General features: G+C 38.1%; 2 protein-coding genes across 2 annotated transcripts; one reads left to right on the top strand and one right to left on the bottom strand.

The window, feature by feature from the left end:
• The first annotated feature begins 507 nt into the window (after positions 1 to 507).
• Positions 508 to 5,562, top strand: LOC142934166 (gamma-aminobutyric acid receptor-associated protein-like 2). The gene is made up of 4 exons (XM_076078595.1): positions 508 to 712; positions 2,575 to 2,630; positions 2,713 to 2,885; positions 5,451 to 5,562. The coding sequence occupies exons 1-4, from the start codon at positions 679 to 681 to the stop codon at positions 5,539 to 5,541; spliced, it is 354 nt and encodes a 117-aa protein (XP_075934710.1). The 5' UTR covers positions 508 to 678; the 3' UTR covers positions 5,542 to 5,562.
• Positions 5,563 to 18,289: 12,727 nt separating this feature from the next.
• LOC142934282 (voltage-gated potassium channel regulatory subunit KCNG4-like) lies at positions 18,290 to 24,586 on the bottom strand. Its single transcript, XM_076078795.1, has 2 exons — positions 23,828 to 24,586; positions 18,290 to 19,135 (listed from the first exon to the last, which is right to left on the bottom strand). The coding sequence occupies exons 1-2, from the start codon at positions 24,584 to 24,586 to the stop codon at positions 18,290 to 18,292; spliced, it is 1,605 nt and encodes a 534-aa protein (XP_075934910.1).
• Positions 24,587 to 24,832: the final 246 nt, after the last annotated feature.

Below are 24,832 nucleotides of genomic sequence, written 5' to 3'. Positions count from 1 at the left end.
ATGTTTTGATATCTCTGAAAACTGAAGATCTTTATGGTCGGGCTCTGGGATGTTGTGATGGCCGTTTTCTCCCATTTCCTGTTATTTTATATAAAAATAATGTAACTGAATGATCAGCAAAATAATCAACGGATTAATCGGTGATATAACTAATGTATTTTTAAATTATTTGCAGCCTTTGGCTACATGATACTGTCGGATATGGTTGTGTTTATGTTCTCCACAGTGGGTAAGACCAAATATAACTATCAGGGTAACCAATTTAGAAGGCCGCCGTGTAAAAGCCACTTAAACAACGTGACTTTTGAACATCAAACAGTAAACATCAAAGGTCCCGACCACAATAAATATTCGTATTTGATTTGAATGATTTAAGTGTAACAAAAGTGAGAGCGTCCCATTTTCTCTCCTGTCTCACCCCCCCCCCCCCCCCCCCCCCGTGTGTGCGGCGGAATGGAACAGTCCGGGTGTGACGTCACCGCCTGGGCAGCAGTCTGATCGTGAAGAGGACATTGTTGTTTGTTGTTTTAGTGTCGAACAGCTGTGCTGTGTGTCCGTCCCGTGCGTCCATTTTAACAGTCACAATTTAAAAGAGGACAACTTTAAAGAAGTACATTTAGAAATATATTATTTATTGATAATCTGCAGCTGCATCGAGCGACACAGAGCCCCGGAAACATGAAATGGATGTTCAAAGAGGATCACTCCTTGGGTAAGGGAGGTGCCAGTTTTTGATGGATAACAAAAATATATAAATGTCCACGCAGTTAAATATTTGTTTGGTTAAATCCTTACTTTATGTGCATGGGGTGAATAGATCCGGGTTTAGAGTTGAGTAAATGGATTCACAATAACGTCGGTGACACAGACTGGCCTGTCCTGCAGGCTTTTGTTTAGAGAGGAGGCTTTGCTTTTTAAATATAGCCGTTAAATATTAATGTCAGCTAATGCAAAAGTCAGTTATTCTATCTGCACTTTATATCTGATGCGTTGGGTCCGTGCAGATATAAAACCATCGCGTCTTTGATCGTGTTTCAAGCCCAACACGACGACCCGTTTTCGGGCTGATGGTGGATGTTGACACGTTAAGCTGCTAAAGCCTCCATTATATCCAGCTGGGATAAAACGATGCGATGTGTCTGTTTTATACAGATACATATTAGTTTTTACTTTACTGCCAATGTTTTATAAACTGGAGGCCTGACAGGAAGGAAGCAAACGTTGTTTTGGCAGGAGAAGAATGTATTTTATATAATTAATTCAGATTTTTTTTCTTCTTTTAAATCGACAAATGTCCTGCTTAGCTTTAAAATGCCTAAAAGGATTCCTTCAAACAGCATAGTTTGTCTAAAGTAGAACACATGCTAACATTAATTATGATGAAACATTTGAGACTCAGAAAGAAAGCAATTCTTTGCATTTGTTGATCTGAAAACTAAATTATATCTGGTATTGTTATTGCTCAACATTCATAATCTACATTTACTTCCTGTTGACAGGCTAGCTGCTGGTAGCAGCCAGTGTTTATCAGACTCTAAAAAGAAGCTTAAATGCTCGTATTTGATGTTTACATGTTGATTGATGAGCACAGGTTACATGCTGCTGGTGAGCAATAATGTGGGCTTTAAAACGCAGCAGCTTTAAATGTTAAAGGTGTAAAAACTGGCATTTGGCATCTCCACCACGTGTTATTGTTGGTGTCAGTGTTGAGACTACGTTACCCAGAAGCCCCTCTGCTTCATGTGAAGAGGGTGTTCTTCATTCAGATCAAGTTATTTATTTATCACATGCACAACAATTACAGAGATGCGATCTAAAGTCCAACAATCATCATTAAATGTATAAAAAGAAAATGTATCAGAATCAAAAAACTGTTTATTGCCAAGTATGTCTGCACAAACAGAAATAATATAACAATTACAATAAAATATACGAGTCTAAACACAAGATAGTATAATAATAATAATCATAATAAAAAGTTAAAATAAAGAATGAGATATAACATAAATAAATCTAAGTGATATAAATTAGAAGATTTGATAATTTCTAATTATCAGAAAGTAAATTCAGGGGAATTAAAAATTATTTTTTTTTAGTGGATAGATGAAAAACAAACATCATACACAAGTACTATTATAGAAGTATAACTTTTGTTCCAGTTGGAGTAAGGTGTGCATATTAATGTAATTAAGTCTTTAAAAGATTTTTAAGAAGCTGAACTGCATTTTGCAAGAAGTTAAGTTTTCTCCAGTTAACGATTCCTCAAAATCAATGACGCAGCGTTTTCATTCATAATTCAGATAATAAAATAGAAATAAAGTGAAACTTTAATAATAATTGATAATGTCTTTCTGCAGTTCTAGAGTCGCCTCTACAACGATTGCTCACAGAGTTGATGAGCTGATGTTTTATTGATGAAGAGACTGGATTGATGAGATGTTGTCGTCTTGATCCTCTGCAGCTGCCTTTTGAATCTCTCACCTCGGCTGTTAAATATTGATCTCTGTCCATCACCGGTTCGTCTCTCGTGTGAAACCATCACGTAGTTCATTAACGCTGCTTTTTGTCCACCAGAACATCGATGCATAGAATCAGCCAAAATCCGCAACAAGTACCCTGACCGGGTCCCGGTGAGTGACACCTCTGAGACGCTGCTTTGTGTTGTGCTTCGCTTCATGTCTGTAATCGAGGCGTCTGTGTGCGTTGTGTCAGGTGATCGTGGAGAAGGTGTCGGGGTCGCAGATCGTGGACATCGACAAGAGGAAGTACCTGGTCCCCTCCGACATCACGGTGGCTCAGTTCATGTGGATCATCAGGAAACGCATCCAGCTGCCCTCAGAGAAGGCCATCTTCCTGTTCGTGGACAAGACGGTGCCTCAGTCCAGGTCAGGGCCGGGGCGCTGGGTTTGGGGGGGGGGGTAGTTATTTTCAGAGGTTCCCAATTCCCGGGTCGATTACCAGCACCGGGCCTCAGAACGTTTGCAAGAGAAGATGATGTGATTCTGAATGATAATTATGTGTGTTGAGAGCATAAATAAAAAGAGATCACACCAGAACAGGAACCTGCATGTGAACGAGTGAATAGACAGCGATCGATCGACAGTAAATTAATTAACAGATCTTTTTTTAATTTGTTTTTTTATATATTTTTAAATGTCAAAAAGTGCATAATTTGTCCAAAACCCAAATATATTTTTATTTGAAATCATAAATGACAAAGACAACCTGTAAAAATTCACATTTGAGAAGCTTCGATCATCAAATATTTGGCATTGTTAAGTAAGTAAATGATTCCGTGATGATCACGACAGCACAGAGACGCCTTCATGGTCATAAACGGTAGTCGAGATAAAACTTGAGTCAAATTACTTTTATAGCTTTTATCAACAGGAACTCTGTTTAATTCCAGACGCTGTCACAGTCGGGATGAAGCGTCTCTTTTTTTAATTTCCCGTGTGGCTTTTTATCTCATTTATTACACGAGTCACTGCTCCTCTTATTATAATGCCAATTTAAGAAAAGAATGTTTGTTGAAATAAATTGATTAAAAGTAAGAAGGTGGAGTAGAGTGAGTAAAGACCTGGAGAAAGATATGAAAGTACAACGTCATGAGTTAATGTGTTGTTAGGAGTTCATATTCAGGCTGATTCAACACTGAGACAGAGGGAGCAGTAGTTACACCCATCACTCCTCTCAGACCAGCTGTGACTCAGCACTTTCTGTCTGTATTTTTAGCCCCGTCACAGAGAGAAATAAGGCCTCTGAGGCCAGCAGCCTTTAACCTTTTAGACTTGTTTCTAAATGTAGAGATCTGGTGGAGAAACAGCCGTCTCACACTCAACTATCTGAGCTTATAGTCTTCAGTTTCTACTCTAATTTTATTTTGGTTGGTAATTATGAGCAGTTAATCTTGTGATAGTTTGGAAAATAGATAGTTGCGTTCAATAGAGACTTTTTTTTTTGCCACCTACCCTCTCTGTGGCTTTCAGCTCCAACCCCATTGGTTCATACTGAAGACACATCTTTAACAACACCAATACATCGGTTCAATTCAGTCAGTCATTTCCTAAATCAGCTGGTCACTGTAGGTTTAAATCAAACAAACAGGAGGAAATAGTGCCTTTGTTGGGGACTATTTTCAGCGGCGGATTAATCCACATTTGGTGCTCTAGTGAGTATTTGTGTGTGTGTGTGTGTGTGTGCGTGTGTGTGCAAGAGTGATTGAGTCAGAATAAACTAATGTGTTTGTTCATGGTGATGAAGGAACAACAGTCACTAAGTTTACACACTAATATTCCACTATTATTCTGAATAAGACAATATTCAGAGTTGGATATGATTCATGTAAACATCATATTCCGTTTGGCTATTCCTAATTAGCTCTTATTCCGAATGGAGCATTTTCCGACTTAAGACGTGTGTGATATGCCGACGTTATTCTGGTTTCATGAGCATTCTTTGGACGTACACATCGCATTAGGAATATGCGTCTCAACGGGTTTTTGTTTTGCGGCGCTTTGCGACACACAACCTCTTTGCTGTTTACGAGCAGCTCTGTGAGCTGAACACAAACCAGCCAGCCGACAGTTTGCAAAGCTGAAGGAGAGATGCATGTCTAAAATAAAAAAAGGAGAAACACACCTGCCTTTAAGGGTTATGAAGGACTTGGATAACAACAGGTTTTTGGATATGCACAAATATCTCAACGCCGACCTTTTAAAGAAGGTGTTTGAAGGAATAAAAGAGGGAGGCTGAGTTCACACGGTTTTGAAAAAACATTTTGATGCAAAGAAGCAAAATGGCTTCTGCTGTTCCACTTTTCCTTATTTTGACGGGATGAACAACATTGTAGTGGCCATTTATCCGATAAATCAAAAACAAACATTAATCAAAGGGCCACTGTTGCATCATGGGTTTGTGGTTTACGCAGGCAACAGAATGCATCGTCCATACAGGATTTTATTATTTAACAAGCAAACTGTCGCTGCCTCTCCTGCTCTGGTAAAGAACACCACAGGCCCACCCCGGTGCATGCTGATCCTGTACCTGTCTCCTCATATTACTGTATAACTGCATGTGAACCACAGTGTTACCCAATTCATAAACAAACAAACAAACCAAAAAAAATAAGTAACAACAACAATAAAAGAATGACGATCAAAAGAAAAAGCAGTCTTAATATATCAAAAAATCTAACCTAAATAAGGAAATATCTGGAATAATGAAACAATACTAATGAATACAATAGCTAAATACTAACATCAATGGACGGCTGCATGTAAACGGGAATATTAGTGGAATATTCATCTTCATTAGAAATGTAAACAGCTTATTAGGAATATGGTCTTATTCAGAATAAGACCACAGAAGGTAATATTTGGTGCATGTAAACGTAGTCGCTGATCAGCTGTTCCGATCAATAACGACACTGCGTCTGCTTCCTGTTTCAGCATCACGATGGGGCAGCTGTACGAGAAAGAGAAGGACGAGGACGGCTTTTTATACGTGGCTTACAGCGGGGAGAACACCTTTGGTTTTTAAAAGAAAAGAAAATAAAGATAACGACGAGACGCCACGACCGTAACCGGCGCGCCACCCTCCCCTCATCTAATCACAGCCCTCACTCGGCCCCCTGGAGAAACCGCAGGGAAACCCCAGAGAGATTCAGAGACATGAAGGTACCTGAGACACGGACCGACTGCTCACCTGACTGGATGAACGTAGACGAGAGCACCGGTGTGTTTGTTCTGGCCCAAGTTGCACCAGTTCTTAAAAGATTCATAGATTGAGTTGTGTATAGTGTGTTACATTTCAATTATTATTATTATTATTATTGTTTGTTGTTGATGTGATTTGAGTGTTTTTAGAAGGAGCTTTGATTTTATTTTATTTTTATCACATTTTAAATGATGAATGAATGCTTTTAGTTATGCTTTCCTCTTTGATGACAATATTTAAAAAGAACATTTAATTTAAATATTTGAACTTAAATTAGGATGACCTAACCAATAAAAAGCTTAAAATGAAATACGGATATTGTTGTTGTTTTTCCAAAATAACGATAGGTGATACATGTACAGTATACACTGTGTGTAATATAAATGTATAGTTTAGAAATATATTTGATTATAGATATATTTAGAAAAACTAACATTTTCAAATCATTTCCTTTTGTCCTTTTTCTTTATTCTGCAGACTTCAGTGAATAATAATTTAATCAAAAACAAAATCTCTTATCTTCCTCTGACTCGAAAATGACATTTCCAAAATGAATAGAGAGTATCTCTGTGACTACAAAGTCTATTAGAATAATCTTGGTATATTAATAATGGTGACACACACGTGAGATTTCTGCAGAGGCGTAAGCATCACTGTATATACAGTATATATGTGTGTATATATATATATATATATATATATATATATATATATATATATAATGAAGATGTAACAAAGTATAAATACAAGATTTAATTTTCGCCTCACATAAGTGAACGTTTTGAGTGAACAGCGCTCTGGAATGACGTAGTTTCAGTCGGAAGCTTCTAGTAAACATCACAACATCTGTTTATGACCTGTGAACACACTGATGCTGAGGAAGTGAAGCAGAGCAACGTTTGAGAGGTTTTTACTCAAAGCATGTTTAGGAGAAATCTTCAAATTGGTCATTTGGGTACATTTGAAATGTCTCGGGTATTATTTGATTTAAATAACATGTCACTAAGTATTGATTCTATCTAAATACAACTGTTACTGGCTTTATTTTGAGGAACTCAAACACTCAGACGTCTATACATGTTGAGGTCCACCAGGTGGTGGTAATGAGTCATTAATGTGTTCAAACAGTATCAGGATCAGTTGTTATATGTCTGCATGTGTTGAACTGAAATGGGATTAATGTGAGTTTGTTAAAACTCACAAAAGTCTAAATGAATATAATTATTAAATGTGATTCTTCTATCTCTCCTGTTGCTACAGGACATCTTCATGATATCAAAGACTTGTGTTGTTGTGGGAACTTCAATTATTGACTAAGAAACATTTAATTCTACTGGTTTAAAAACAAGTCAAAGTTTAAACACTGCTGTTATATTTATGGTGTCGCCTGAATGAGGAACTAAACGTACATTTATTACTTAAGTACTTAAGTACAATCTTGAGGTTCTTGTACTTTACTAAAGTATTTTGTGCTGCTTTTTACTGTGACTCCACTTCATATCAGAAGAAAATATAAACATGATAATAACTTAGGTTACTGTGCAGATTCAGGTTATTAATACTAATACAATACAACTAATACATCATGAAATAGATTTACTTACCCAACAGGAAGTACTTCAAATGTGTTCTACATTTACCAGCTGCAACATTAAAGTGATGAATACATTCCTTCTAATCCAGTAATATAACATATATTCATCTGAAATCACTCTTCATAATGAGTACATTTACCTTTGGTACTTTAAGTATATTTTAATGCTAATACGTTTGTACTTTTACTTAAGTATATTTAGTTCAGAATAATTATGTACTTTTAAGTAGAATTTTGATTTCAACTGGTTTTACTTAGTTACTAAGTAGGGAGTCTAATTGAGAAATAAGAAGAGAACATCTCTAAAAATAAAAAGTAAAAATTTGAATGACGTAATATTCATCAAGGAGAAGTTGATGATCTGTCAAATACTAAACAGCAACATGTTTCATCAGTGGCACGACGTCTATTCTAAGAGGTTAGGGAATGAATGACGTCAAAGAAATCAGGTTCTATTTTGAGAATGAGGAAGAATTTGTGGTTAAAAGCAAAAACGAGCTTCCTTTTGTCTTCCTGGGAATTTCAAAACAAGGAAGTTTGTTAAATACCAAGTATGCAGCATGTTCGAGGAAAAGCTGCTGCAGCGAGACGAGGAAGTGAAAATAGGAAAAGAAAAGTACTTAGCCGGCAGTTATACGGTGTCTTGTGTCTTCATTGATAATACATTTATTTTGTAATTATTGGTTGTAAATTAACACATTTACATAAACGTTCCCTCATTTTGACCATAGAAGCATTTCAGCAGCCTTTTTCTACACAGTCGTATATATGTTGTATTGAGTAGATAGATACACTTTAAACTGAAGTAAAACTACAAACACTACTCTAAATATACACCACGATAGTGACTGGTACCATCCTGTACATTAGTGCAAGTCTACCGTACTATGTTATAAATTGTATTGATACGGAGCTTCCTTCAGTTGCATAGATGAGAATGAAGAATAAAATACAAGTCAAATGTTCGAGGTAATAATGATAATCACTTTTGGAAGAAGTGTGAAGACATTTTAAAGTAAAAAGTAGCAATAGTGAAGTGTAAATAAAATACTATAACAAGCAAGAGTCCTGTATTCAAAATCTTACTTAAAGTAAAAGTACTCATTTTGCAAAATGATCCCTTTCAAATTCTTAAATCGTGACCTGAAAGTTTATACATTTGAGTCATGCTAGCATGCTAGCATGCTAACAGTGTGGCTCTAGTGAGAGCAATGTTGGTCCATCACTTTGGTCTATAACATGGATTCCTGTATAATATGCTACAAATATTAAAGTTACTGACATTAGTGATCGTCTGACTTGTCATCCAGCAAAACTATTTGATTGGATTGCCATGAAACAGTCCTGTTTCCCTGGATGAATTATAATGACTTCCTCTGATTGACTTTTCATCCAGCGCCATCATCAGGTGAACATTTTAATGTGTCCAATACGCTGCTTTAAGACCAAATACCTGCAAAACTAAGGACGTTGTAGACTCTCAGTCCTATTTTATCTTGTCTTTATTTATCTTGTGCCAAAGTTACAACTTTATCATTCCTATAAGTACACCGTGACCTCACATGAATCCCAACTTTAATCAGCCATAATGTACCTAAATGCGGTGTGTATATATTCTTTTGTTTTATTATATTCTAATTTAAATATTAGCATGTGTGTAGTGTGAAAGGACTACAACTTATATTTCATTTTACAATCCAGTGTTGTAAAATGTCAAATACATGAAACGATCCTTTAATCTGAAAACGCCTGTGTGTCGGTGTGCCGGGCCTTTAATGTGTAACACTGCATCACATTTTATAAGAGATTGAGTCTGTAAAACCAAAGTAGGTACTAACTATAGCTGCAAAACAAAGTAGTGCAGTAAAAAGAAAATATTTTCACTCTGAAAAGAAGTATATTTAAGTAAAATGCAGCATTAAATTGTAAATACTCAAGTAATTTAATTAATTGAACTAAAATTGTACTTGCGTAAATGTACTTGGTTACTTTCCACTTCTTTGGGGTTCCTCAGGGAGTCTTACTCGGCCCACTGCTCTTCTTCTTGACCCTTTTTTTGTCGATACTCCACCTGTGTTCTTTATGCCGATAAAGAAGAATGAATCTTATAGTGTTAAATCATGTATCAACACATCTAATCACGTTACTTCTGCAGATTACAGGAATAAGAAAAGGGGGCAAAATTAGTTTCCTCATTTAATGATTTTCATCTTATAACCAGAATAATAAAGTACAGATATATTTATTGTGAATGACTTCAACCGTGTGAAAACAGTCTTAGTTCGTTCTCAGAAATGCTGACATGCTGTTTCAGGTGGAAACAGAAGAGGAAGTGAAAATCACGTGTCGTCCACATGTCAACTCACAGCATTATGCTAATAACGTGACTAATACTACTACTTACACTGCTAGTATCACTACTGATGCCACTGCTACAACTACTGCTACCAAAATACTATTATGTACACTGTACTATTGTGATGCCATGGCTAGTACTACTCAGTGGTGGAAGAAGTATTCTGGTCGACTTACATAAGTAAAAGTAGCAAAACTGCAATCAAATGTTAAGTTAAGTATAAGTACAGACGTTTTAGCAACAAATCACGCTTAAAGTATCAAAAGTGAAAGTACTCATTATACAGAACGGCTCCTGGATATAAACTATATCTCTTACATGAATGTAGTGAAAAGTACATGGAAATTAATAAAAAAATACAAGGAAGTACAAGTAAATGGAAATACTCAAGTAATGTACAAGTATCTCAAAATTGTACTGAAGTACAATACTTCAGGAAATGTACTTAGTTACTTTCCACAATTGGGATTACTACTTCAGATACTACTACACTTCCACGATTAATACTACTATACCTAGTTATTTAATACTGCTATTGTTAGTCTAGATGTAAGCCTATACTACCTCTACATACTACCTAATAATTGTACTAGAATTTCTACTACTACTATAACTTCTACTTCAGTCAACTAAATCACTGAAACAGAAAACTCTGAATCTGAGTCACAGTTTTGTGCAGCACTAACTCTGAGCAGCTTTTGATTATGTGGCGCGTTCACGCTTGTAAAGTGACAAAATGAAGTATAATCAAAACTAGTACACTAAGTACACATACTGGAAAATACTTGATTTCTTGAGTGTACACAATGCAAAGCGCAAAAGTATTTAGAATGAGTTGAGATAATAAAATCTAAGAATGCATATTAAACGACATTTTTGCTTTTTCTTTATTAATTTAATGACAGTCGACCTTTAAGTATTTATTTACTCAAAAGTACTTCAAAATTGTACCTAACCTTTGTGCTGCACAGGGGTGACTTTGGGGCTTTTTAATTTTGGGATCATGTTGGCTGTATTAATGAATATGGCACAAGTTTTGGCAAGTGTGTGTTCGTAATAAACTGTGTAGCCAAAATACAGACAGGACAAACATTTTCCCATTAAAAACAATATAAATTCATGTGTTCTGTTATGAGGCTTTCAATCTGGAGCCCTCTGGCTTCAAAATGTAGTTTTAAATATTTTCCACCAGATTGAGTCATTTCATGTTCTTTGCCCTGTGGGGTAAATACTGTACAGGATTATTTCTTATATTAATGGAGCTCTGCAGTGTTTATTGCAATACATCAACATCGATGTTCTTCCTGATAACTGACGTAACTCAGACTGTGAAGAATAAATCCCCCGTAGCATTTAGTGGACAGAAAATAATTCAATTTATGTGTTATTATTTATTTACAGAAAAAAACAACAGTGGCATTTCATTTAAAGGCTGCAAATACTGACAATGAATTAATACGTGGTAGTTATGATCAGGACTGATGTTACTTAAAAGATTAAGTGTAAAATAATATTTCTACATCATTTTATGAGCATTTTTGACACAGACTTGTTAAGTATGAGTAGATGTTTAATGATCACTACACAGTTCTGTTATTAGTGATTTTATTCTAAGTAAATCCATTACGTTTGTAATGTTGGCTACAAACGCATATTGATTGATAGACTTATATTATAATGTTTGTTTTGCAGCTAAAAGTCATTTCTTAATCTCAGCAGTTATATTCTGCGTGATCTAAAAAAGAAAGTGGCAGTCACATTGAATTCTGTGTATGGCTTTTTGCAGAATTGTTCTACATGTTAGTAGAAGAGGAAAGAGAATAAGAGGAAACAGAGGAGGGAAAGCACCAGCTGTTTTGTAAGAAGGTAACTGGAAGGCCATGGAGACATGAGCTGTGTATATAAAGGGGTCACAGAGCAGGTTTCTAACACAGAAGATTAAAGGCTTTTCATCCAAACAGAAGCTCCTCTGACTCTGAACCATGAAGACTCTGGTGCCTCTCGTTCTTCTGATCTGCTTCCTGGGTCACATTTCTGCCGGTCAGTAACTCATGCTTGGTTTCTCTTTGAGCCGTCAGTCTCAACCGCGTTAGGTATTAAATGTCTGCATCTGTGTTCACAGCACCGGTCGCACCGTCAGTGCAGAAGGACGGATGCTGTCGAGGCCACAATCGAAAACTCGTTCCCAAAGGAAAGGTGGCACACGTGGGGATGACCACGAGTGACTGCAGATCCAAATCCATCATGTAAGTGTACACACCTGTTCATGCTCAGCACATCTGACCGTATGTTATGTTGCACTTCTGGTGTATTTTGCATTGAAGATCTTGCAAATGAGAAAAGCTTCAAAATGTCAAAATGTAATGTAACTAAACGTCTCTTTAAAGGACGTTTCCTCTAAATGAGTTTGTTCTCAGACTCTGATCCAGAAATCTCCACTTCAGCAGCTCTTACATACACCAAACTTTACACTTTCACTCCTCTCTATACTCTGAAGGTTAACGCAGAGGGGTTTGTTCACACAGCATTCAGAGACTCATTTATACTACATTTAATAATAAAAACATGGAGAACAGATTATTTTAAATAACTCTTGACAGTATTTTCTGATTTAAGGAATCATACAAAGAGATATTCAATATTCACATTTCTGTTCTGGAAATTGATGCAAATTAGCACATATTTGATCAGATAATGCCTCATGGGTATATTTAAACAGAACATTTCATCAAACTTGTAATACAAAAAATAATCCTCTTAATGTCAGTAATGAACTGGTGAAGTTTCATGGTGATATCTATTAGTTCATATTTTACCCTGTTCACCTGTAGTGTCTCCCCTTATGTACTTAAACTCAATTATTTCTATTTTCTGCTACTTTATATTTCCACAACTACAATTCAAAGGATAATATTGTACCTTTTGCGTCATTACATTTACAGCTACTGTGGTAGCTTTGGAGATTCCTATTTTACATACATGTGACAAAATATGAAGCTCTATTACAGATTAAACTACATATACAAAGTAGTTAAAGAGAGCTCTACCTCGACAAGCTACAACTGTTTAACAATGGTTGCTATTGTGATAATAAGCTGATCATTTATTATGCACTCAGTTATAATTGTATTAGGTACAGCAGTCTAATAATACAGTCCTGCAACAAATCCTCATTCACGAAGGTTATAATGTCCAGTTTGTTTTGATTACAATTATTATAAGGATGTTGACCTGTATTGTGTTTCTATTATTTTGTCCACCCCATTTAAATCAATGAGGGTAGGCAGAATAACAGAACAACCTCACCATGTTGTAAAAGTATCGATTACAACACTTATGTACAAGTACATGACCTGAATACTTGCTTTACCGCTGTGTTTCTAACAATGTACAACATGTGTGTGTTTCTTACAGAATCACAACTGTATGCAAGAAGAAGTTTTGTGTCGATCCTGATTGGGACTGGGCGAAGAAACTGTTGGAAGATTTTAAGAAGCCGGCGTCTACCACTGCAGAGACCAAGTGTTCAAAGAAGATGTAAGGACTGCGAGAACGCTGTTCCGTTGTGTATCATAATGACATAATAATAAGTGCTGCACATGCCTGAATCAAATATGCATCCCTGTACGAATGACAGCTGTGTTATAATTTAATATTTTCAGAGATAACAGGAAGATGTATTATTGCTACATCAAGTGAAGGCCATTTCTGAATAAAAGCTTTATTTTTGTATTGAATGTTCTGCTCTCTTTATTTTAGAGGCCTAGAGTCAAAACACGGAGTGACTTCCGTCTGCTCACTAAAGCTGTTTAAAGTTTACACAAAATCATATATATATATAATTTTAAAGGTAAATGGCCATTGCAACTGATGGAACGTTACTATGTATGTTTACCTATTGTACTCAAGTACAATATTGAGGTACTTTCCTTGAGTATTTCTATTTTGTTGCTACGTTATACTTTTTACTCTATATTAAATCTATAAAATATATCCTACTTTTTACTCCATTACATTAAATCACTATCTTTGCTGATTCAGATTATTGATACAAAATATAATCAACAAATAAATGATATGTATTATTATTATCTCCGCCAGGAGATCATGCTGCATTTGCCTGTGAGTCAGTGTGCACCTCTGCGTCTGTCACATTGCTCCTTTAAATCTGCACTTATCAGCCCTGTGAGACTGAGCGGTATGAGCTTAAGGCTAATGTCAGCGTGCTAACGTCAGCGTGCTAACGTCAGCGTGCTAACGTCAGCGTGCTAACGTGCTCACAGTGACAATGCTAACATGCTGATGTGCAGCATGTCTATGGTCCCCATCTTAGTTTGGCGTGTTAGCGTGCTACCCATACAAATAGAATAGAAGTTGAAGACACATTCCTATTCACATTCAAGTTACGAAGAATATGGAGAATATTCAAAATAACACATCGTAATGTATTTGTTGATTATATTTTGTATTTTCAATCTCAATCTGCAAAAGTAAGTTCTCACATAAATGGAGCAGAGACAAAATTCAATATATTTCCCTTCGAGAAGGGAAGAGCAAGTCTTTAGTTAGTGTACTTAGTTACTTTCTACCACTGATGTTGAGTATCATTTGACATCTGATGACGAGTAGACGGTGTTTTCAACAAGAGATGTCAACTTAATTCTCTTTATGATGTTAAAAATGTGTGATTTGATGCTGATTTACTCACAGTTCTCCTTCGCTAATGGCTGTATTTATTGATGAGGTTATGAAGGGCACATTGCAAATCAATCCCATAATTCCCTTCCTTCGTTTGAGGTTTTTGTCCTCCTCCGTGAGGACAGCGGGGAGGTGCAGGTTGGAGGGAAAAAGAAGAGGTGGTGGTGGACAAGAACAAGTGACTGTTGGTGAATTTACAATGTCTCCATTGTTTGTGGTTTGAGTGAAAGTAACCATGCCAGCAACAGTGTTTGAAGAAGTTCTGCGGCGACAGAAAGAGGCCCTTCAAAAACACTCCATCTGTCTACACAAACACCAACAGCAGATGTCAGCGTGAGGAGAGTTTGCTTGGTTTCAAATGCATCAGAGGACAAACCGTGCACACGAACTGATAAATCTTCACTTCAGCATTCATTTAGATAATAATTCTGTCCGAGGGAAAAATGATAAATGATATCGTCAATTGTCAAATGTCAGAATGATAGTTGAAATACTATGATATCCCAGTTATTAGAATGCAAATAAGTCACATCATGACAGGTGGAATGTAACTAAGTACATTTACTCAAGTAATTACAACTTCAAGGTACTTTGCAGTTCCTATTTCCTTTTTATGTTACTTTATACTTCTACCCCACTACATTTTAGAGCTAGATATTGTACTATTTACTTACATATCAGAGGTATATATTGTATTTTTTAGTGTACTACATCTCAGAGGTATATATTGTACTTTCTACTTCACTACATTTTAACATTTTATTGAATCAGTACTTTTACTTCAGATGCATTTTGCTGATAATACTTACTTTACTTTTGTAGTATTTTCACAATGTTGTATTTTTTTTATCATTATAGCCATTATAATGTTTTCTTTGATTGTTAAAGCTGAAGTTATATATTAAATACATCTAATCCTCACATGTACAGTATGCATTAAATGCTTTTAGTAGTGCTACGGAGCAGTTTTTTTAAAAGTGGGTACATGAATGACATAATACACACTCCTGCAAATGGTTTCACTCTATCCCGCTGATCTATAGGCGGTGGCACCACCTATACCACCTTGAAATGCAGCAATGTGCCGGCAAAGTGAAGAAGAAGAGCTTATAAACATGGTTGCAAACAATTCAGCGTTGAAACTTTTAATAAAAAATCAGCTTTGCAAATGTTTAATGCAAAGGAAACACATTTGTTGGACCTCAAGGATACACACAATGGTGAGTAACACTGAATGTAAGGATGATTTCTGTTTGTTTGCATTAAATTAGATTTATTTTATTAGATAGGAGTGATGCAGTTTATCATGGCTCCAATACAGGGCATGAAACAGATGTGCTGCACAGAGTTTATAGCTATTAATGTTCAACTCAATCAACCCATCTCAGTAAACGGGTAGTATTGTGCTTTCATTTATTAGGTAAAGATAAGAAATTACATTACACTATCTCACCCACAGTCTCTTTCAATCTTGAAGTCAGCGGGGGGTTCTGTGGGGTTCTTTAAAGTTAGTCTGAGGCGCTGCAGTCGGAGCTCCGGAGGGAGGAGGAGAGCTCAGCTCCCGGCAGCAGCAGCGTCTCCTCCTCCTCCTCCTCCTCCTCCAGGAGCAGAGCTGCTCCTCTCTGGGAGTCAACACCGACACCACGCTGCTGGAGACCCAGGACGTATTGCTGGACCCGCTGGAGTGAAGGGAGGCACGGGAGAACCAGAACCAGGACTGAGAGGGGCAGACTGTCAGACCCTGCTGCAGTAGAATGAGAGGTTTCTTAAAGGGAGTCTGGTGATCGGAAACACTCCCGCTTTCGTCCACGGGGACGAACAAAACCGACATAAAATGAAAGTTGCTTGTTGTAACTTTAAATAGTTAAACTAGTGCTTTAAGGTCGGGAGCTACAGTATGAGGTTCCTTTGTCGAGAACTACTTTCATGACTTTCAAGCAGAGTGAACAAACCATTCATACGCTAAGGCAGTTAAAAATAACAGCAATAGAATTTATTGTCAATTTTAAAAGTGCCTGGTTGGACAAACAGCGAGACAAGAAGAGCAACAAGATTATGACATTAATCTACACATTAAATACACGTCTTAAACACGGCTGCTCGTCATTTTCCACAGCAAACCGAAGGTGTTTAAATTACTTTCCTACAGCAAACTGACATCCACTTGAAAATGAACCGACAGAGACGGGACACGTATTCGGTGAAATCTTTCACAGTGAAGATTTTGTCACCATCACTTGTGCAGAAATCATTGTCACTTGATAATGCAGCATGATGGTGCATTTAAGGACACTCCCAACATCAACAATGTGAGAGTTGGTGGCGTGAAAGCAACACGTTCATTAGACGTGTGATTGAAATACAAACATTAAACAAACAGTGAAGTAATGGACAAAGTGACTTGTTTTGTTTGTGCTTGTATTTGTTTATCTGTATTGTTACTCACTTTTGTGTTCATCTACCCTCATGGTTTTCTAAATTACTCATTTAATCTGCAAACAACATCAAAATTAGAAAATAAAAGTTCTAATTAATTGTTTTTTCCTTTAAAGTCGAAATGAAGTTAAGATTATTTTTTCTAAGATGTCAATAGAATGCAAATCTCCTCTTTGTGTGTTTGGACATTTTGGGCCAAAATTGTAAATACAAATAAGAAGAATTTTGAATTGTATTAATTCATCTGTAGTGAGATTGCAGGGCTCAACAATAAGGATTGTCAGAAGCAAGTAAAATGCCACGTTGGGCTGCTGAATCTAGCCATTGACTTAGTAGACACATTTTTTTTCCTCCGGAGCTGATGATGGAAGTATCTGAGGAGTGAGCCATCTCGCTTCCTTCTCATCTCTGTTGAGAGTTAAACGTGTGCAGTACCGATCAGGCACTGTCCAGAAAATGGCGGTGGGTAGAGAATGTTTATAAGCTGAAGTACAATGCGCATTTCAACTATCCTGGAAACAGGAGTTTACTTGGTTGGTGTTAAAGGATGTGGGCAAAACTCCTTTACTTAAATAAAGATTGAATATGACAATTAACTTTAGTTTTTGTTATTTGATAACCGTTAATAAATAAAACAATTTGCTAAAGGGTTAAAGAAACACTGACTGTGTTCAAGTCGATCTCTACCCGACATGGCCCCGTGTTCGAAAAAACACTCCCTTTTTTCCCTTTTAAAATTACGTAACATGAACGAAAACTAAAGTAGTGGGAAATCAGTGCTAACGTTAGCAAGCTAGGCTAACAAGCTATTTCTTTCTGACTGGAACAAAATTGCTAATGGCTGCCAGCTAATGCTATGTGTGCATGTGTGTGTATACAATTATTATCACAACTGGACCCATGATGTGAGAGAGATGGCTAATGCTAGCTAGAGCCCCTAACGTCTAATGGGAATCAGTGCTAACGTTAGCAAGCTAGGCTAACAAGCTTCTTCTTTCTGACTGGAACAAAAACATAAATGCATCAAACTTAGAAAAATGTCGCTAACGCCAAATGAAAAAAGCCTTGTATCAACGTCCGGTATTTATACAGCACGAGTGTCTCTACCAACGCTGGTAAATATTAAATCGTATTTAACATATATGTGTATGTATACTTCTTTGTGAAAATGTGCACATAGTTTCAGTAAGATTATAGATTATATATTTTCCTACACAAATAAAATAATTCAGATTTCTGTACTACTTTCAGTAAAGGTTTGTGTGTAATTTATTTGCTAATATGAATTTTAAAAAAAGCTTAATATAACCTGATAAGTATTATATAGTTTGGACATGAACAGACAAGAACTTTTAAGTGTTACACACTGTCCATAATATAACAGTCCTTAACGGTCTAAATGTGCTTATATAGGATAGAGTATGTTGTCACCATTTCTAACACATAATAACTGAATGAAGGTGTCTCACTGCTCTCTTCACGATCCATTAGAAAGCTGTCGATGGAACTGTGGATTGATGTCTCTTGCTTGAAATCAGCCCGTCATTATTTTCGTTGGACACAGACGTGAACTTGTTTGGTGACAAATTGATTTTGGACCAACTCTCCTCCGACTCGGCAGCTATTTCCTCGCCTCTCTCCTCCTTCCACAGCTGCTCGTACTCCTGCTTCAGCTCCTGGTAAGAGCGGGAGAAGGTGTGGAAGATGGACGTGGCGGGGAACGCCATGATGAGGATGCCACTCAGGATGCTGGTCAGCGCCACTATCTGTCCGGGGATGCTGCGTGGCACCATGTCGCCGTATCCCACCGTGGTCATGGAGATGATGGCCCACCAGTAGGAGGCCGGGATGCTGCTGAAGCTGTGTTGGGGGTGCGTGGCGGCAAACGGCGCCAGCTCGCTCTCCGCCAGGTGGACCAGAGGCGAGAAGAGGGTCACGGCCACGCAGACGAACAGCAGCAGCAGGCCGAACTCCCTCATGCTGCGCTGCATGGTCATCCCCAACGTCTGCAGGCCCAGAGAGTGGCGGGCGAGCCGCATCACGTACAGGATCCGCAGGGCCCGCAGCAGGCGCAGGATCAGACTCAGTTTGTCCAGATAGCCTCTGCCGGCGCCCACGATGAAGACGTCCTCCTGCGACTCATCTCTGACATCCACGACCAGGGACACGTAGTACGGCAGGATGGCGATGGCGTCGATGATGTTGAGGGGGCCGCGAGCGAAGGCCAGCTTGCTCTGAGCGTTGACGAATCGCAGCAGAAACTCCAAAGTGAACCACGCCACACAGATGGACTCCACCACAAACATGCTCTGACACTTCTGGGAGCACTCGCCCTGCAGACACACAGAGACGCACTGTGACGAGAAGACACTTTAAAGGGTCACTTTGCCATTTTCACACATACACGATCAGGTTACTTGTTACTCAGCCTGTGAAAGCAATTATTTAACATCTTCTGTGGATCTGGAGGACTCTGAGAAAATAACTTGACCTTGGTCTTTGAGCCCTCGAATTTATGATAAAAACTCTGCATAATTATCTGTTGTTATGGTACTCGGGCAGACTGCATTGTGGGAAATTTAGGACCCAGAGGGATAATAGTAAAATACAGAATATCTCAGCTTCTGGTACGACAGTTCTTCTCCATGTTCTTTTTAGTCAAATTTCCATTAAGCACTGAATAGTAGATTTATAGATAGTAAATAGTTTTCATGATAAAATGTATATGAAACCTAATAGGATATACACAAATACAGTACAGATGTAAACACATACAGTATATATACATATGCATACACATAACTCCACATAAAAAAATTCATTGTAAAATGAATACAAGAGGAACATTAATAAAAGGATAATATCAATATAATTGTTTTTAAAGTGAATAAATTGAAGATTGTGGAGTTAAAGGGACAGTTCCCTCAAATAACCGATAGCAGATATCTGCAAAACTAGACAACTCATACCAAAACAATCTAGGTTGATAAATATGTATTTTTGATTTTGGGGTGAACTGTCCCTTTAAGTCTTACTATCACATTTTTGTCGTCAAACTAATTTGACAACTTTTCTACAATCAATTTAAGTTTAAAGAAGATACTTTATGTTTTGCTCCATCGTTTTTAACCATTTAAATTAGTCCCTTTACTAAATCATTTGAATTTAAGATAAAATGTTGCTCTTTCTTGTTCTTGATTTTCATTTAAATGCATTATGCCGTAGAACTATGCCCCTGAGAACAACAGATTTTGGTTGCAGCAGATATTTTCACAGCAAAATCAATGAACCTTGGACAAGAAATACCCTGCAGCTTTAAATGCCTTGCATTTAAATGGCAGAAAAACAACAGATAAACAACCTTGTCTCTGAAAAAACAATGTGCCCTCCACATAGTATTGTATTGGTAATTGTGCCCACTTTCGTTTCAACTTTATGTGCCTCCATAAAGTAAAAAGCTTCTTTCTAACTACACAGCACTTTTATTGATTTTAGTTTTTTACCCAAGCTAGTACGACATTTCTTTGGCACAGGATGTCCAAAAAAAAGTAAGTGCATGTTGAATGTGGATAGTCAGTCAATAAAGTAGGAAAAAAAATCTATTTCCATTTGACTTTGGAAGCCGACTGAATGACGGCAGAAAACAAGAGACGAGAAATGTTCGTAACAATTACTAAAGCTGAAATTATGACCTTCTGCAACACTTTTCCAGCACAACATCATCTTCTGTTTACTGACAAGAAAAGCCTGAGGCAGGTTTCATTGAGTGTATAAATCAATACTTTTAATCTAGAGATATGTATGCTGTCTTACCAAAGGGAACATAGCTCCTAGAAATAAGTGAATTATTTGTTTATAGGAAGTAGTATTAAGGAAATGAGGGTAAACTTTATCTGAACTTTCCACATCTTTGTCTGGCTGTTAGCTTATAAAGCTAACGTCTCAACATCCACGCAGCTCAAGAAAAGCTGGTGGAACATTATAAGTACATTTAATCAACCGTACAATGTAATGTTGCACTTGGCTTTTCTATCACTTTTATTTCCATTTTATAGGATATTAAACTTTCACTTGAATATTGACGGTGTGTTATTAACCTCACCCACCAAACAGAGATGAACCATAGCCTAGCATTACCTGTTGGTACCTGTCGCTAGGTCCAGCTATAGACTGTATATAAGAAGTGCGCGTAGTCACAGTGACGTCACCCCACAACATGTCCAGAAGCTAAACACTTCATGAAGAAAACAACCAAAACGCATGGCCCTTGTTATCCTGCCATCCCTGCTCTCCATTCTTCATTAGCAGAGAGAGAACAGGGACAGAGGGGTTGTTAAGTTCAATATCTTAATCTAGTCTACCTGCATCATTGATCCTTTATCTGACTGAGGTCTTTACAAGTTAGACTCTGTGGCCCCGACCACGGCTATGAAATATCGGTAGCCTAACTGTGCAGTGTGTTGATGAATCCATGGCGCTGTCCGTGGTGCTGAAGTAGTTTTAATAGAGTGCTGCAGGATAAAGTCCAGGCAGCAACCTCCGACTCTGCTAAATGAAGCCGATGCGCGAGTCTTGAAACCTGCATTCTCTCTAGTGTCCATCAGGGGCGCCTCCTCTGGTTGTATAGAAGTGTATGAGAAAATGACTCTACTTCTCTCTTGATTTATTACCTCAGTAAACATTGTAAACATGAGTTTATGGTCTCAATCTCTAGTTTCAAGTCTTCTTAAATACAGCATGATGTTCATTTAGTACATTATGGTCCATTTAGAGTCAAACAGACCATAAAGCAGGGTATGCTTTAGGGCGGGGCTACAGTGATTGACAGGTCGCTGCCGCTACCAGAATCGTATATGGCGTCTCTACTTCACTCCTCCTCAGTCCAAATATGGTCACTTCTGTTTATCGGTTGCAAGAAAAACAACATGGCAGCGGTCGTAATCCAAGATGGAGACGAACTCAAGGCTTCAAAACATCAGTCCACAAACCAATGAGTGATGTCACAATGACTACGTCCACTTCTGATATACAGTATAGTCATGTGTCCACATTTTTGCATTTCCAGTTCCCTCGTCTTGAAGTCTATGTTATTTTGGTTAGACGCCTGAAATAATGTCTGTGGTTAACAATATATTTTAACACTTTGTTCTACGACATGAATATGCATTTTGCGATTTTTGAGTGTCTCTAAAAAGGCAGTTGCTAACAAGTGGCTAAATGAGACGACTAAAAGTCATCACTAGTCCGCCTTCACAGCTCGTTGTTTATGCTTGCGCTCATGTGACCGTGGTGTAACGTTAGAGATATACGTTTCTATAACGTTTGTGCTTAAAAACCTGTGGAGCTAACATTAGCAGAGTAACAAAATGAAATGCATAATGTTGTCAAATGCATATTTCAGACTGTTTTGTATGTTTTCCATTTTCATATGAGCGAGCAGCCACATGCTCGTTAACAACAGCTGAAAAAGTGGAACAATTATAGCTACTTCAGTCTGAAGTCAAGGAGCCATTGATTCCTAAATTACCACAATTTCGTGCTCATTTCCTTTCTTTGACAAGCCAACGTTCACCTCCCATCTAATTTTTTATCAGCATTATTCTTCTGTCAAAGTTAAACCAGCTGGCCAACATTCAACTGTAGATGTCTGCCAGACTCCAAACTAAAAACAACACTGGTTTCCAGAAATTAAAAGGGAAATTGGCTTTCCTTTAGAACCACAACTCCACTTCAACTACTCATCAATCTCGACACAGTTTGAACAACAGTGTTGTGCTTTTCAGCTTCTGAACTGAACACGTTCATGCTTTGATTTTTCTCGTGTCTTGATTTGTGCGATTGACTGCACATACATCAGGGAGAAATCAATCCACCGTGTCCGGCTTAGAAACATAATCACCAGCCTCTTTACACTGACAGTTATTTAAACAATCATTTCTACAGCCTGTCTGCTTCTATTGACTCAGACAACAGCAGAAATCTGTGATTTGACATGTACATTGGCAAAAGTCATTTCATATCCTCTCTCCACCCCTAAAGGCATGCTATGCACGAATTGTCACCTGCTGTTTGTAAACTCATTAAACATTGGCCCGTCTTCCCCTCGGCTCAATGACACTAGAAGTGCACCTGACCACGGTTGCTAGAGCACGGCTCAGTGTACCACTTGCAGCATCACATACTGCAAGGAAAGTGAAAGCCAGCCACAGATTCACTCTCGTGTTGGAATTAAATTAGTCCACTTGGCCTTTCGCCTTCTTCTATCTGCGTTTTTTTTAGTAGTCCACCATTTTTGTAGCTTCCTCTTGGATGCCTGCCTGCGTTGATTGAGAGGAATTATTAATATACTTATACTTTATTAAAACCTTTAATTGCATTTCACACAGGACATATTTAATTTCATTCTTGCCTGTGATTATTAACTGTTGACTTGAAAAAGCTGTAAAAACTAAAAATATATATTGTTGTTCAGGTAAGGTAAATTGTACAATGATTTACAATGAATGATTTACAATGAATGTACAATGAATTACAATGATTAAATGTGTCACAGAGCATTCATTTGTAGTTGCATTTTCATTCATTCTCCTTTTAGCTTTTAATTTCCAGTAACACCTGAGAATAATATCTGACTCTTTAGCTGCTCCACTGTCATCACCAGCTTGTTGCTAACGGTGTCTGTCGTTTGGTGCTCATCAGTGGTTTTTGGCTTAAAATGACGCTGATGAGTGTATGGAGTGAAAAAAACAAAACCGTAAAGTTGCATGCCGGACAATGAAGACAAGGAGCTGAAAGAGAACCTGCAGAATTCATCACTATACTGTATATAGATGTTGATTAGTGCAGCTTCAGAAAATATAATTAGCACATAATATAATGATGTTTTGGTTAATTTACTTATTTAGTATCACTTGATACCTCTTTTCACTGTAATATGTATTTATATGTTCATAATGTAATGATTAATGTGTGTAAAACAGGTTTAACAGGATGTTATGTCAGACTTTCGTCAGCTTCATACGCACCCTGGTCTCTTCATCTCTGAGGTCTGGCATGGTGCTGATGCACAAGCTGATGACGGTGACCAGTACCATGACCACCGAGAGGCAGGCGAACATCTTCGCAGCCAACCCCGACTGAGGGTTTTCCACCACCTCTCGAAGCATCCAGGTCAGTTTGTGATAGCCCTTTTTGGTCTCTGTGGTGCTTTTCTTCAGCATCACCCTCTTCTGCCTCCACTCATGTTCCTTACGCTCTCGCTCGGCCACCTCCTCCACACGGGTGTTCATGCGACGGCGGCAACAGCGCTCCATATGGCTCGGGTCCACACCCCAGTAGTTAAGCTCATCGTGTAGTGACACGGCACACAGTTCCCGAAGCAGACGCAGTTTCCCCGCGGCCAAGAAGTTGAGGATGACCCTGAAGGCCGTCGGGTTTCGGTCAAAAAAGTACTCCTGGCACGTCTCGTCGTAGTCGTCGCAGAGTCGTGCGATCTCCTCTGGGGTGGTGCAGAAACGTAGACGTCCCAGACGACTCTGGGGGAACTGCTCCAAGGTGCTCCAGGGGAAGGTGTAGCGGTTGCCCCCGACATTGATGAGAACCTGCAGGGTGTGGTCGACAACGTATGAAGCCTTGGGGTCTCGAAGGAGCTGGGCACGCTGGAAGTAAACGCCCTTGATGGTCTCAGTCTCCGGGATCTCGGTGAAGAATTGGTCGAGGCTGCTGTCGTCACTGCTGATTGAGTAGGTGCTGAAGTCGTGGTTGGCATTGCTGATGATGGGCATGCTGGCTTCAGTGTGTGTGACCGGATGGAATAGGTTCTTATATATCCAGTTGACAGGAAGTTAGAAGGAGGATCCTTAGAGAAGCTGTAATTACAAATTACAATAAAAGGTCAATCTTTTGTACGTCAAGTCCTTATGAAACTATTTTTCTATTAATACTACCTTTGAATTGTCTCAGTTTAATACCTCATTGCAAACTGGCATTTCATATGGAGTACCACAAGGCTCTGCCCTGGGTCCCCTACT

This window comes from Anarhichas minor, unplaced genomic scaffold (assembly GCF_050575085.1).
Source record: "Anarhichas minor isolate MPS153535 unplaced genomic scaffold, ASM5057508v1 ptg000067l, whole genome shotgun sequence".
NCBI lineage: Eukaryota > Metazoa > Chordata > Actinopteri > Perciformes > Anarhichadidae > Anarhichas > Anarhichas minor.
Note: the sequence above shows the minus strand (reverse complement) of the source record. Positions and strands in the feature narration are given on the sequence as shown.